This window comes from Stenella coeruleoalba (genome assembly GCF_951394435.1).
Source record: "Stenella coeruleoalba genome assembly, chromosome: X".
NCBI lineage: Eukaryota > Metazoa > Chordata > Mammalia > Artiodactyla > Delphinidae > Stenella > Stenella coeruleoalba.
In genome coordinates, this window is record NC_137152.1 from 65,854,288 (window position 1) to 65,868,054 (window position 13,767).

The following is a 13,767-nucleotide window of genomic DNA, read 5'->3' on the forward strand; positions in this document are numbered from 1 at the left end:
GGACACTTCATATTATCCCATAGGTCTTGTATATTGCTTTCTTTTGTCTTCTTGTCTGTTGTTCTGATTGGGTGATTTCCATTATTCTAACTTCCAGATCACTTATTCATTCTTCTGCATTTTCCAGTCTGCTATTTATTGCCTTTAGCTCAGCTTTTGTCTCAGCAAATGAGTTTTATAATTTTAATTAGCCCTGCTTTATAGTTTCTAGTTAAATGTTACAGTAATCTGCATTTCTACCTATAGGTCTTTAAAATTCCTTCAGTAATTTTTTTTGGCTCTACCCCATGGCATGTAGGATCCAAGTTCCCCGACCAGGGATTAAACCCATGCCCCTGCAGTGGAAGCACAGAGTCCTAACCACTGGACCGCCAGGGAAGTCCCTCGTTCTGTATTTTTATTACCTCCATTTTGAACTTGGGATCTGGTAGACTGGAGCTGTCTGTTTCATTGTTTGTTCTTTCATGGAAATTCTCTTGAGTTTTAAATTAGGAGTGATTCCTCTGCTTCTTCATTTTACTTATATTTTTATGACTATGAGTTTAGGAGAAACAGTTATCTACTATGGTTTGAAGGGATGTTCTTATGTGAGAGTGTCCCTGTGTAGCCTCCATGAGTCTAATATTTTTGGTGAGAGGGCTGTTTTTAGAATGGATGCCTGCCACATCTTTTCTCAGTGTGTGCTGGCTGTTATCCCCTTAAAAGGGGTATGATTGTTGTGGTGGTGATGAGAGCTTACACTGGATGTTGAGCAGGGCCTCCTATTTGCTTTGTGGTTGTCACAGCCCTGTCAGAGGCAGAGTTTGCTCCCCCAGTTGCTTCAATAAATGCTCCCAGATCCGTTTCTGAATTGCAGTGTGAGGTAGGTGGGATAAGAGTGTTCCCACTGGGAGAGGAGCCACTGAGTATACCTCTGCAGGAGCTGTCCACTGGGAAGTGTGCTCTGTGGTGTCACTTGTCACCCATTGTGAGGGCTCACAAAATACAGTTTTGGGGGACTGCTCTCAGTCTTGCCTCAACCACGGGAATTCAGGAGGTTGGCCCAGGTGTCCCTCAGGCACTGTGCTCACAAAGTGACTAGCACAGATTCATTGGCATGGAACCACTGAGGTCAGGCACTGGGACTGCCATAGTCATGCATGTAGACATGCCATGGATGATACTGAGTTAACTCAGACATGGGGCCCTGTCTCTGTGCACATGCCTGGAGAACCTGCAGCAGGGCCTGCCACAGACACGGAAGCACCAGTAATTCACTCAGATGTCCCGCAGGCTCTTGGTTTACAAAGCAACCTCTGGTGCATAAATCCACGGATCACAAAGTCCCTGAGACACTCAGGTTCCAGCCCTGTTGAAGTCACGACCTCCGGGGATTTCAGCCCCACCTCCCAGTGTGGGCAATCCTAGGGAGCTTATGAGCTCCCACAACTCATAGAGGTGGAGCCACATCCACAGTGAGCATGCCAAGAGTGGGGCTGCTATGGTGGGCCCCACACTTCACTCCCTGTTAATATTTTAACAATGGGGTTTCAATGGCAGACCTGGGCTCCTTCCTGTGCACACCACTGGTTGTGGCTAGGAGCATGCTCCAGCCCCTTTAGGATGTCTCCACACAGCCAACCCCAGTCCTCTCCATGGGTCTGTCCTCTGAAGACTGAGGACACCCTATTTGCACCAGAATGCAAACATTTCAGGCTGGGAATGCAGTGAGGTGACAGGGACCCTCTTTGCTGGTCTCTCTCTGTTTTGTCTCCCACAAACTGTGTGCTGCACTCTCTTCTGAGCCTGTGAAACTCTTTCTGTCCTGGCTGATCTCCCCACTGGTAAAGGTGCTTCCCAGGGTGACAGAGCAGCTTCCTCCCAGGGGCACAGCTTCCTCCCAGGGGCACAGGTCTTGTCCTGATTACGTTTTTTTCCTACCAAATTACATGGTGATCTTTCTTGTGATTTTGGTTTTATGTGATCATCTGCCAGTGTTCTGCAGGTATTGTGATAATTTTTCCACATGTAGATGTATTTTTGATGTATTTGTGGGAGAAGGTGAGCTACACATCCTTCTATTTCACCATCTTGATCCGGTCTGTCATATATTAATTAACCATAAGTGTGAGTGTTTACTTCTGGGCTCTCTATCCTGTTCCATTGATCTATATGTCTATTTTTTTGTGGCAGTACTGTACTGTTTTGATTACTGTAGCTTTGTAGAATAGTCTGAAGTCAAGAAGCATGATTCCTCCAGATCTGATCTTCTTTCTCAAGATTGTTTTGGCTATTTGGATTCTTTATGTTTCCATGTAAATTTTAAAATTATTTGTTCTAGTTCAGTGAAAAAATGCCTTAGGTATTTTGATGGATATTGCATAGAATCTGTACATTGCCTTGGGTAATATGGTCATTTTAGCAATATTAAGTCTGCCAATCTATGAACATGGTAAATCTTTCCATATGTTTGTGCTGTCTTCAATTTCTTTCATCACTGACTTACAGTTTTCTGAGTACAGGTCTTTAACCTCCTTCAGTAGGTTTATTCTTAGGTATCATTCTTTTTGATATGATGATACATGTGGTTATTGCCTTAATTTCTCCTTCTGACAGTTTGTTTTTAGTGTAAAGAAATGCAACAAATTCCTCTATATTAATTTTGTATCCTGCAACTTTACCAAATACATTGGTGAACTCTAGTATTTTTCTGGTGGTGTCTTTAGCATTTTCTATGTATAGTATTATGTCATTTGTAAGCAGTGACAGTTTTATTCTTCTTTTCCAGTTTGGACTCCTTTTATTGTCTGATTGTTCTGGTTAGGAGTACAAATACTATGTTGAATAAAAGTGGTGAGAGTGGGAGTCCTCATCTTGTCCCTGATCTTACAGGAAATGCTTTCAGCTTTTCAACATTGAGTATGATGTTAGCTGTGCATTTGTCATATATGACTTTTATTATGTTGAAGTATGTTCCCTCTATGCCCACTTTCTGCAGAGTTTTTATCATAAATGATGTTGAATTTATCAAAAGGTTTTTCTGCCTCTATTGTGATGATCATACGGTTTTTATCCTTCGATTTGGATTTGTTAATGTGTTGTGTCACATTGATTGATTTGTGGATATTAAAAAATCCTTGAATCCCTGGGATAAATCCCACTTGATCATGGTGTACAATCCTTTTAATGTATTGTTGGATTTGGTTTGTTAGTATTTTGTTGAGGATTTTTGCATCTATGTTCATCAGTGATATTGGCCTGTAATTTTCTTCTTTGGTGGTATGTTTTTCTGGTTTTGGTATCAGGGTGATGCTGGACTCACAGAATGAGTTCAGAAACATTCCTTCCTCTGCAAGTTTTTGGAATATATTGAAAAGGATAGGTGTTAACTCTTCTCCAGTTATTTAGTAGAATTCACCTGTGAAACTATCTGGCCCTGAACTTTTGCTTGTTGAGAGTTTTAAATCACAGATTCATTTTTTTTTTTTATTGATAGTTGGTCTGTTCACATTTTCTACTTATCCCTGGTTCAGTCTTGGGAAATTGTATATTTGTAAGAAGTTGTCCATTTCTTCTAGATTCTCCATTTTGTTCACATATAAGTGTTCATAGTAGTCTCTCATTATATTTTGTATTTCTGTAGTGTTGGTTATAACTTCTTTGTCATTTCTGATTTTATTGATTTGGGCCCTCTCTTTTTCTCTTGATGAGTCTGGCTAAAGTTTTATCAATTCTATTTATCTTTTCAAAGAATCAAGAATCATAGTTTCATTGATATTTTCTATTGCTTTCTTCATCTCTGTTTCACTTACTTCTGCTCTGAGATTTATAATTTCTGTCCTTCTACTAACTTTGGGTTTTGTTTGTTTTATTTCTAACTCTTTTAAGTGTAAAGTTAGGTCATTTATTTGAGAGTTTTTTCTTTTTCCTGAGGTAAGGGTCTACTGCTCTAAACTTCACTCTTAGAACTGCTTTTGCTGCTTGTCATAGATTTCGGATTATTTTGTTTTTGTTTTCATTTTCATTTGTCTTCAGGTATTTTTTTATTTCTTCTTTGATTTCTCCAGTGATCCATTGATTGTTTACTAGTATATTGTTTAGCCTCCATGTGTCTGTGTATTTTGCAGGTTTTTTTCTTGTGGTTGACTTTTAGTCTCATAGCATTGTGATTGGAAAAAATGCTTGATATGATTTCAATTTTCCTAAATTTACTAAGCCTTGCTTTGTGGCCTACCGTGTGATCTATCATAGTGAATGTTCCATGTGCACTTGAAAAGAGTGTGTGTTCTGAGGATTTTTGATGGAATGTTCTACATATATCAATTAACTTCATCTGCTCTAATTTGTCATAAGACCAGTTTTGCCTTATTTGTTTTCTGTCTGGATGATCTGTCCATTGACATAAGTGGGATGTTAAATTCCACTAAATTTGTCACTGTCAGTTTCTCCCTTTATATCTGTTAATAGTTGCATTATGTACTTAGGGTGGTCTTATGTTTGGTGCATATATACTTACAATTGAGGTATCTTCTTCTTTATTGATCTCTTTATCATTCCAAAATGTTTTTATTTGTCTCTTATTAGAGTCTTTACTTTAAAATTTACTTTGCCTAATGTAAATATTGCTATGTTTCTTTCCTTTGACTTCCATTTGCATGGAATGATTTTCCCCATCCCCTCACCTTCAGTCTGTGTGTGTCCTTAGATGTGAAGTGAGTCTCTTGTAGGCAGCATCTATATGGGTCTTGTTTTTGTACACATTCAGCCATTGTATGTCTTTTGATTTGAGCATTTATTCCATTTACATGTACAGTAAATATTGATATGCATGTTCTTATTGCCATTTTGTTGTGTTGGGGTTGTTTTCATAGGTGTTCTTTGTGTCTTTCTACTTTTGTCCTTTTCTATTGTGATTTGATGACTGTCTTTAGTGTTTTGTTCATATTACATTTTTTTGTTCTGATGTATCTACTATAGCATTTAATTTTTCGTTACCATGAAGTTGTTATATAGCTAACATCTATCTATCTATCTATCTACATGACTGTTTCATTTCAAGTTGCTGATCTCATACTTTCAAATGTATTCTAAAAACTCTGCAGTTGTATTATCATTCCCTCACAATTACACTTTTTAATATCATATTTTACATCTATTTATTTTATTGTATTGTATTTTTATTGTCTTTTTCTAACATCTTTATTGGAGTATAATTGCTTTACAATGGTGTGTTAGTTTCTGGTTTATAACAAAGTGAATCAGTTATACATATACATATGTCCCCATATCTCTTTCCTCCCTCACACCCTCCAAATCCCACCCCTCTAGGTGGTCACAAAGCACTGAGCTGATCTCCCTGTGCTATTCTACTGCTTCCCACTAGCTATCTGTTTTATGTTTGGCAGTGTATATATGTCCATGCCACTCTCTCACTTTGTCACAGCTTACACTTCCCCCTCCCAGTATCCTCAAGTCCATTCTCTAGTAGGTCTGTGTCTTTATACCCCTCTTGCCCCTAGTTCTTCATGACCATTTTTTTTTTAGATTCCATATATATGTGTTAGCAAACGGTATTTGTTTTTATCTTTCTGACTTACTTCACTCTGTATGACAGACTATATGTCCATCCAACTCACTACAAATAACTCAATTTCACTTCTTTTTATGGCTGAGTAATATTCCGTTGTATATATGTGCCACATTTTCTTTATCCATTAATGTGTTGATGGACACAGAGCATGTTTACATGTCCTGGCTATTGAAACTAGAGCTGCAATGAACATTGTGGTACATGACTTCTTTTGAATTATGGTTATCTCATGGTATATGCTCAGTAGAGGGATTGCTGGGTCGTATGGTAGTTCTATTTTTAGTTTTTTTAAGGAACTTCCATACTTTTCTCCATAGTGGCTGTATCAATTTACATTCCCACCAACAGTGCAAGAGGGTTACCTTTTCTTCACACCCTGTCCAGCATTTGTTTTTTGTAGATATTTTGAAGATGGCCATTCTGACTGGTGTGAGATGTTATCTAATTGTAGTTTTGATTTGCATTTCTCTAATGATCAAACTCTTAGAGGACAACATAGGCAGAAAACTCTATGACATAAATCACAGCAAGATTCTTTTTGACCCACCTCCTCGAGAAATGGAAATAAAAATAAACAAATGGGACCTAATGAAATGTAAAAGATTTGCACATCAAAGGAAATCATAAACAAGACGAGGAGAGAGGGGGAAGATGGTGGAAGAGTAAGATGCGGAGATCACCTTCCTCCCCACAGGTACGTCAGAAATACATCTACACGTGGAACAACTCTTACAGAACACATACTGAACGCTGGCAGAAGACCTCAGACATCCCAAAAGGCAAGAAATTCCCCACGTACCTGGGTAAGGCAAAAGAAAAAAAATAAACAGAGACCAAAGAATATGGACAGAACCTGCACCAGTGGGAGGGAGCAGTGAAGGAGGAAAGGTTTCCACACACTAGGAAGCCCCTTTGCGGGGGGAGACTGTGGGTGGCAGAGGGGGGAAGTGTCAGAGCCGCAGAAGAGAGCACAACAAAAGGGGTGCGGAGGGCAAAGCAGAGAGATTCCAACACAGAGGATTGGTGCCAATCGGCACTCACCAGCCCAAGAGGCTTCTCTCTCACTTGCCAGGCTGGGTGGGGCTGGGAGCTGAGGCTGGGGTTTTGGTCAGAGCACAGGGAGAGGACTGGTTTTGGCAGTGTGAACACAGCCTGCAGGGGGTTAGTGCACCACGGCTAGACAGGAGGGAGTCCAGGGGAAAGTCTGAAACTGCCAAAGAAGCAAGAGACTTTTTATTCCCACTTTGTTTTCTGGTGCACAAGATGAGTGGATTAAGAGCTCTGCTTAAAGGAGCTCCAGAGACAGGCATGAGCCATGACTAACAGCACGGACCCCAGAGACAGGCATGACACTCTAAGACTGCTGCTGCCACCATGAAGAAGTCTGTGTGTGAGCACAGGTGACTATCCACACTGTCCCTCCCGGGTGCCTGTGCAGCCCACTACTGCCAGGGTCCCGTGATCCAGGGACAACTTCCACGGGAGAATACACGGCATGCCTCAGGCTGGCGCAACATCATGCTGGCCTCTGCCGCTGCAGACTCGCCCTGCACTCGATACCCTTCCTTCCCCCCAGCCTGAGTGAGCCAGAGTCCCGGAAGCAGCAGGTCCATTAACCCCGTTCTCTCTGAGCGAAGAACAGACGCCCTCCAGTGACCTAAATGCAGAGGCGAGGCCAAATCCAAAGCTGAGCCCCTGGAGTTGTGCGGAAAAAAAAATAGAAAGGGAAAACTCTCCAAACAGCCTCAGGAGCAGCGCATTAAATCACCACAGTCAGGTTTCCCTGGTGGCCCAGTGGTTGAGAGTTTGCCTGCCAATGCAGGGGACACGGGTTCATGCCCCAGTCCAGGAGGATACCACATGCCACGGAGCAGCTTGGCCCGTGAGCCATGGCTGCTGAGCCTGCACGTCCGGAGCCTGTGCTCCGCAGTGGAAGAGGCCACAATAGTGAGAGGCCCACGTACCATAAAAAAAAAAAATCTGCAATCAACTTGATGTACCTGCATCTGTGGAATACCTGGATAGAGAAAGAATCATCTCAAATTGACGAGGTGGGCTTTGAGAATAATATGTATTATTTTTTCTCCTTTTCCTCTTTTTGTGTGTATGTGTATGCTTCTGTGTGACACACTGTCTGTATAGCTTTGCTTTCACCATTTGTCCTAATGTTCTACTCGTCCATTTTTATTAAAATATTTTTTCTTAATAATTATTTTTATAACTTTATTTCATTTTATCTTACTTTATTTTATTTTCTTTTATCCTATATCTTGTTTCTTTCTTCTTTTTCTCCCATTTATTCTGAGCCGTGTGGATGAAAGGCTCTTGGTGCTCCAGCCAGGAGTCAGTGTTGTGCCTCTGATGAGGGAGAGCCAACTTCAGGACACAGGTCCACAATAGACCTCCCAGCTCCATGTGATATCAAACAGTGAAAATCTCCCAGAGATCTCCATCTTAACACCACACCAACTTCACTCAACGACCAGCAAGCTACAGTGCTGGACACCCTATGCAAACAACTAGCAAGAAAGGAACACAACCCCACCCATTCGCAGAGAGGCTGCCAAAAATCATAATAAGGCCAAAGACACCCCAAAACACACCACCAGACATGAACCTGCCCACCAGAAATACAAGGTCCAACCTTATCCACCAGAACACAGGCACTAGCCCCCACCACCAGGGAGCCTACAAAACCCACTGAACCAACTTTAGCCACTGGGGACAGACACCAAAACAACGGGAAGTACGAACCTGCATCCTGCAAAAAGGAGACCCCAAACACTGTAAGATAAGCAAAATGAGAAGACAGAAAAACACACAGCAGATGAAGGAACAAGGTAAAAACCCACCAGACCTAAAAAATTAAGAGAAAATAAGCAGTCTACCAGAAAAAAAATTCAGAATAATGATAGTAAAGATGACCCAAATCTTGGAAATAGAATAAAGAAAATGCAAGAAACATTTAACAATTACCTAGAAGAACTAAAAATGAAACAAGCAATGATGAACAACACAGTAAATGAAATTAAAAATACTCTAGGAAGGATCAATAGCAGAAAAACTGAGGCAGAAGGACGGATAAATGACCTGGAAGATAAAATAGTAGAAATTACTACTGCAGAGCAGAATAAAGAAACAAGAATGAAAAGAACTGAAGACAGTCTCAGAGTCTTCTGAGACAACATTAAATGCACCAACATTCGAATTATAGGGTTCCGAGAAGAAGAAGAGAAAAAGAAAGGGACTGAGAAAATATTTGAAGAGATTGTAGTTGAAAATTTCCCTAATATGGGAAAGGAAATAGTTAATCAACTCCTGGAAGCACAGAGAGTCCCATACAGGATAAATCCAAGGAGAAATATGCCAAGACACATATTAATCAAACAGTCAAAAATTAAATACAAAGAAAACATATTAAAAAGCAGCAAGGGAAAAACAGCAAATAACACACAAGGGAATCCCCATAAGATTAACAGCTGATCTTTCAGCATAAACTCTGCAATGGAGAAGGGAGTGGCAGGACATGTTTAAAGTGATGAAGGAGAAAATCCTACAAACAAGATTACTCTACCCAGCAAGGATCTCATGCAGATTTCATGAAGAAATTAAAACCTTTACAGACAAGCAAAAGCTGAGAGAGTTCAGCAGCACAGAGTCAGCTTTACGACAAATGCTAAAGGAACTTCCCTAGGCAAGAAAAAGACGAGAAGGAAAAGACCTACAATAACAAACTGAAAACAAGTAAGAACATGGGTATAGGAACATACATATTGATAATTAACTTAAATGTAAATGGATTAAATGCTCCCACCAAAACACACAGACTAGCTGAATGGATACAAAAACAACACCCATATATATGCTGTCTACAAGAAACCCACTTCAGACTTAGGGACACATACAGACTGAAAGTGAGGGGATGGAAAAAGTTATTCCATGCAAATGGAAACCAAAAGAAAGCTGGCATAGTAATTCTCATATCAGACAAAATAGACTTTAAAATAAAGACTATTAGAAGAGACAAAGAAGGACACTACATAATGATCAAGGGATCGATCCAAGAAGAAGATATAACAACTGTAAATATTTGTGCACCCAACATAGGAGCACCTCAATACATAAGGCAAATACTAACAGCCATAAAAGGGGAAATTGACAGTAACACATTCATAGTAGGGGACTTTAACACCCCACTTTCACCAATGGACAGATCATTCAACATGAAAATAAAGTAGGAAACACAAGCTTTAAATGATACACTAAACAAGATGGGATTAATTGATATTCATAGGACATTGCATTCAAAAACAACAGCATACACATTTTTCCCAAGTGCTCATGGAACATTCTCCAGGATAGATCATATATTGGGTCACAAATCAAGCCTTGGTAAATTTAAGAAAATTGAAATTGTATCAGGTATCTTTTTTGACCACAACACTATGAGACTAGATATCAATTACAGAAAAATATCTGTAGAAAATACAAACAAATGGAGGCTAAACAATACATTCCTTATTAACAAAGTGATCACTGAGGAAATCAGAGAGGAAATCAAAAAATTACCTAGAAACAAATGACAATGAAGACATGATGACTCAAAACCTATGGGATGCAGCAAAAACAGTTCTAAGAAGGAAGTTTATAGCAATACAATGGTACCTTAAGAAACAGGAAACATCTCGAATAAACAACCTAAGCATACACCCAAAGCATTTAGAGAAAGAAAAAAAAAAACCCAAAGTTAGCAGAAGGAAAGAAATCATAAAGATCAGATCAGAAATAAATGAAAAAGAAATGAAGGAAACGATAGCAAAGAACAATAAAAGTTAAAGCTGGCTCTGAGAAGATATACAAAATTGATAAACCATTAGCCAGACTCAAAAAGAAAAAAAGGGTGGAGACTCAAATCAATAGAATTAGGAATGAAAAAGGAGAGGTAGCAGCTCACACTGCAGAAATACAAAAGATCATGAGAGATTCCTACAAGCAACTCTATGCCAAAAAATGGACAACCTGGAAGAAATGGACAAATTCTTAGAAATGCACAACCTGCCAAGACTGAACCAGAAGAAATAGAAAATATGAACAGACCAATCACAAGCACTGAAATTGAAACTGTGATTAAAAATCTTCCAACAAACCAAAGCCCAGGACCAGATGGCCTCACAGGCGAACTCTATCAAACATTTAGAGAGAGCTAACATCTATCTTTCTCAAACTCTTCCAAAATATAGTATAGGGAGGAACACTCCCAAACTCATTCTATGAGGCCACCATCACCCTGATACAAAAACCAGACATGGATGTCACAAAGAAAGAAAACTACAGGCCAACATCACTGATGAACATAGATGCAAAATTCTCAACAAAATACTAGCAAACAGAATCCAACAACACATTAAAAGGATCATACACCATGATAAAGTGGGGTTTATTCCAGGAATGCAAGGATTCTTCAATATACGCAAATCAAACAATGTGATACACCATGTTAACAAATTGAAGGAGAAAAACCATATGGTCATCTCAATAGATGCAGAGAAAGCTTTCGACAAAATTCAACACTGATTTATGATAAAAACCCTCCAGAAAGTAGGCATAGAGGGAACATTCCTCAACATAATAAAGGCCATATATGATAAACCCACAGCCAACATCGTCCTCAATGGTGAAAAACTGATAGCATTTCCACTAAGGTCAGGAAGAAGACAATGTTGCCCTCTCTCACCACTCTTACTGAACATAGTTTTGGAAGCTTTAGCCACAGCAATCAGAGAAGAAAAGGAAATAAAAGGAATCCAAATCAGAAGAGAAGATGTAAAGCTGTCACTGTTTGCAGATGACATGATTCTATACAAAGAGAATCCTAAACATGCTACCAGAAAACTACTAGAGGTAATCAATGAATTTGTTAAACTAGCAGCATACAAATTAAGGCACAGAAATCTCTGGCATTCATATATTCTAACGGTGAAAAATCTGAAAGTGAAATCAAGAAAACACTCTCCTTTACCATTGCAAAAAAACAATAAAATACCTAGGAACAAACCTACCTAAGGGGACAAAAGACCTGTATGCAGAAAATTGTAAGACACTGATGAACGAAATTAAAGATGATACAAATAGGTGGAGAGATATACCATGTTCTTGGATTGGAAGAATCATCAGTGTGAAAATGACTCTACTATCCACAGCAATCTACAGATTCAATGCAATCCCTATCAAACTACCACTGGCATTTTTCACAGAACTAGAAAAAAAATTTCACAATTTGTATGGAATCACAAAAGACCCCGAATAGCCAAAGCAATCTTGAGAAAGAAAAACGGAGCTGGAGGAATCTAGCGCCCTGACTTCATACTATACCACAAAGCTGTAGTAATCAAGATAGTATGGTACTGGCAGAAAAACAGAAATATAGATCCATGGAACAGGATACAAAGCCCAGGGATAACACCATACACATATGGTCACCTTATCTTTGATAAAGGAGGCAGGAACTTATGGCAGAGAAAGGACAGCCTCTTCAATAAGTGGTGCTGGGAAAACTGGACAGCTACATGTAAAAGTATTAGATTGGAACACTCCCTAACTCCATACACAAAAATAAGCTCAAAATGGATTAAAGACCTAAAGGTAAGACCTGAAACTATCAAACTCTAGAGGAAAACTTAGGCAGAACACTTTATGACATAAATCACAGCAAGATCCTTTTTGACCCACCTCCTAGAGAAATGAAAATAAAAACAAACATAAACAAATGGGACCTAATGAAACTTCAAAGCCTTTGCACAGTAAAGGAAACCATAATTAAGACCAAAAGACAACCCTCCAAATGGGAGAAAATATTTGCGAATGAAGCAACTGACAAAGGATTAATCTCCAAAATTTACAAGCAGCTCATGCAGCTCAATAACAGAAAAACAATCAACCCAATCCAAAAATGGGCAGAAGACCTAAATAGACATTTCTCCAAAGAAGATATACAGAGTGCCAGCAAACACATGAAAGAATGCTCAAAATCATTAGAGAATTGCAAATCAACACTACAATGAGATATCATCTCACACCTGTCAGAATGGCCATGATCAAAAAATCTAGAAACAGGAAATGCTGGAGAGGGTGTGGAGAAAAGGGAACACTTTTGCACTGCTGGTGGGAATGTGAGTTGGTACAGCCACTATGGAGAACAGTATGGAGGCTCCTTAAAACACTACAAATAGAACTACCATATGACCCAGATATCCCACTACTGGTTATATACCCTGAGAAAACCATAATTCAAAAAGAGTCATGTACCAAAATGTTCATTGCAGCTCTATTTACAATAGCCAGGAGATGGAATCAACCTAAGTGTCCATAATCGGATGAATGGATAAAGAAGATATGGCACATATATACAATGGAATATTACTCAGCCATAAAAAGAAACGAAATTGAGTTATTTGTAGTGACGTGGATTGACCTAGAGTCTGTCATACACAGTGAAGTAAGTCAGAATGAGAAAGACAAATACCATACGCTAACAAGTATATATGGAATCTAAGAAAAAAAATGTCATGAAGAAACTAGGGGTCAGGCAGGAATAAATACACAGACCTACTAGAGAATGGACTTGAGGTTATGGGGAGGGGGAAGGGTAAGATGTGAGAAACTGCGAGTGTGGCATGGACATATATACACTACCAAACGTAAAATAGATAGCTAGTTTGAAGCAGCCACATAGCACAGGGAGATCAGCTCGATGCTTTGTGCCCACCAAGAGGGGTGGGATAGGAAGGGTGGGAGGGAGGGAGATGCAAGAGCGAAGAGATATGGGAACATATGTACATGTAAAACTGATTCACTTTGTTATGAAGCAGAAACTAACACACCATTATAAAGCAATTATACTCAAATAAAGATGTAAAAATTTAATAAAAAATAAAAAAAAATAACAAGACGAAAAGACATTCCTCAGTATGGGAAAAAATATTTACCAATGAAGCAACTGACAAAGGATTAATCTCCAAAATTTACAAACTGCCCATGCAGCTCAATATCAAAAAAACAAACATCCCTATCCAAAAATGGGCAGACCACCTAAATAGGCATTTTTCCAAAGAAGATATACACATTGCCAACAAACACATGAAAGAATGCTTACATCTATTTATTTTGTGTATCTGTTAACTGCTTATTGTACATATAGA

The 13,767-nt window shown here is 39.2% G+C and overlaps 1 protein-coding gene across 1 annotated transcript in view; it reads left to right on the forward strand.

The window, feature by feature from the left end:
* Nucleotides 1-1,152: 1,152 nt before the first annotated feature.
* Nucleotides 1,153-13,767, forward strand: part of CYLC1 (cylicin 1) — a gene marked incomplete at both ends in the record, with an annotated part of 147,444 nt that continues 134,829 nt past the window's right edge. Inside the window, 1 exon segment of the mRNA XM_079910978.1 lies at nt 1,153-1,393. Within this exon segment, the coding sequence (XP_079767104.1) occupies nt 1,153-1,393 (241 nt within the window).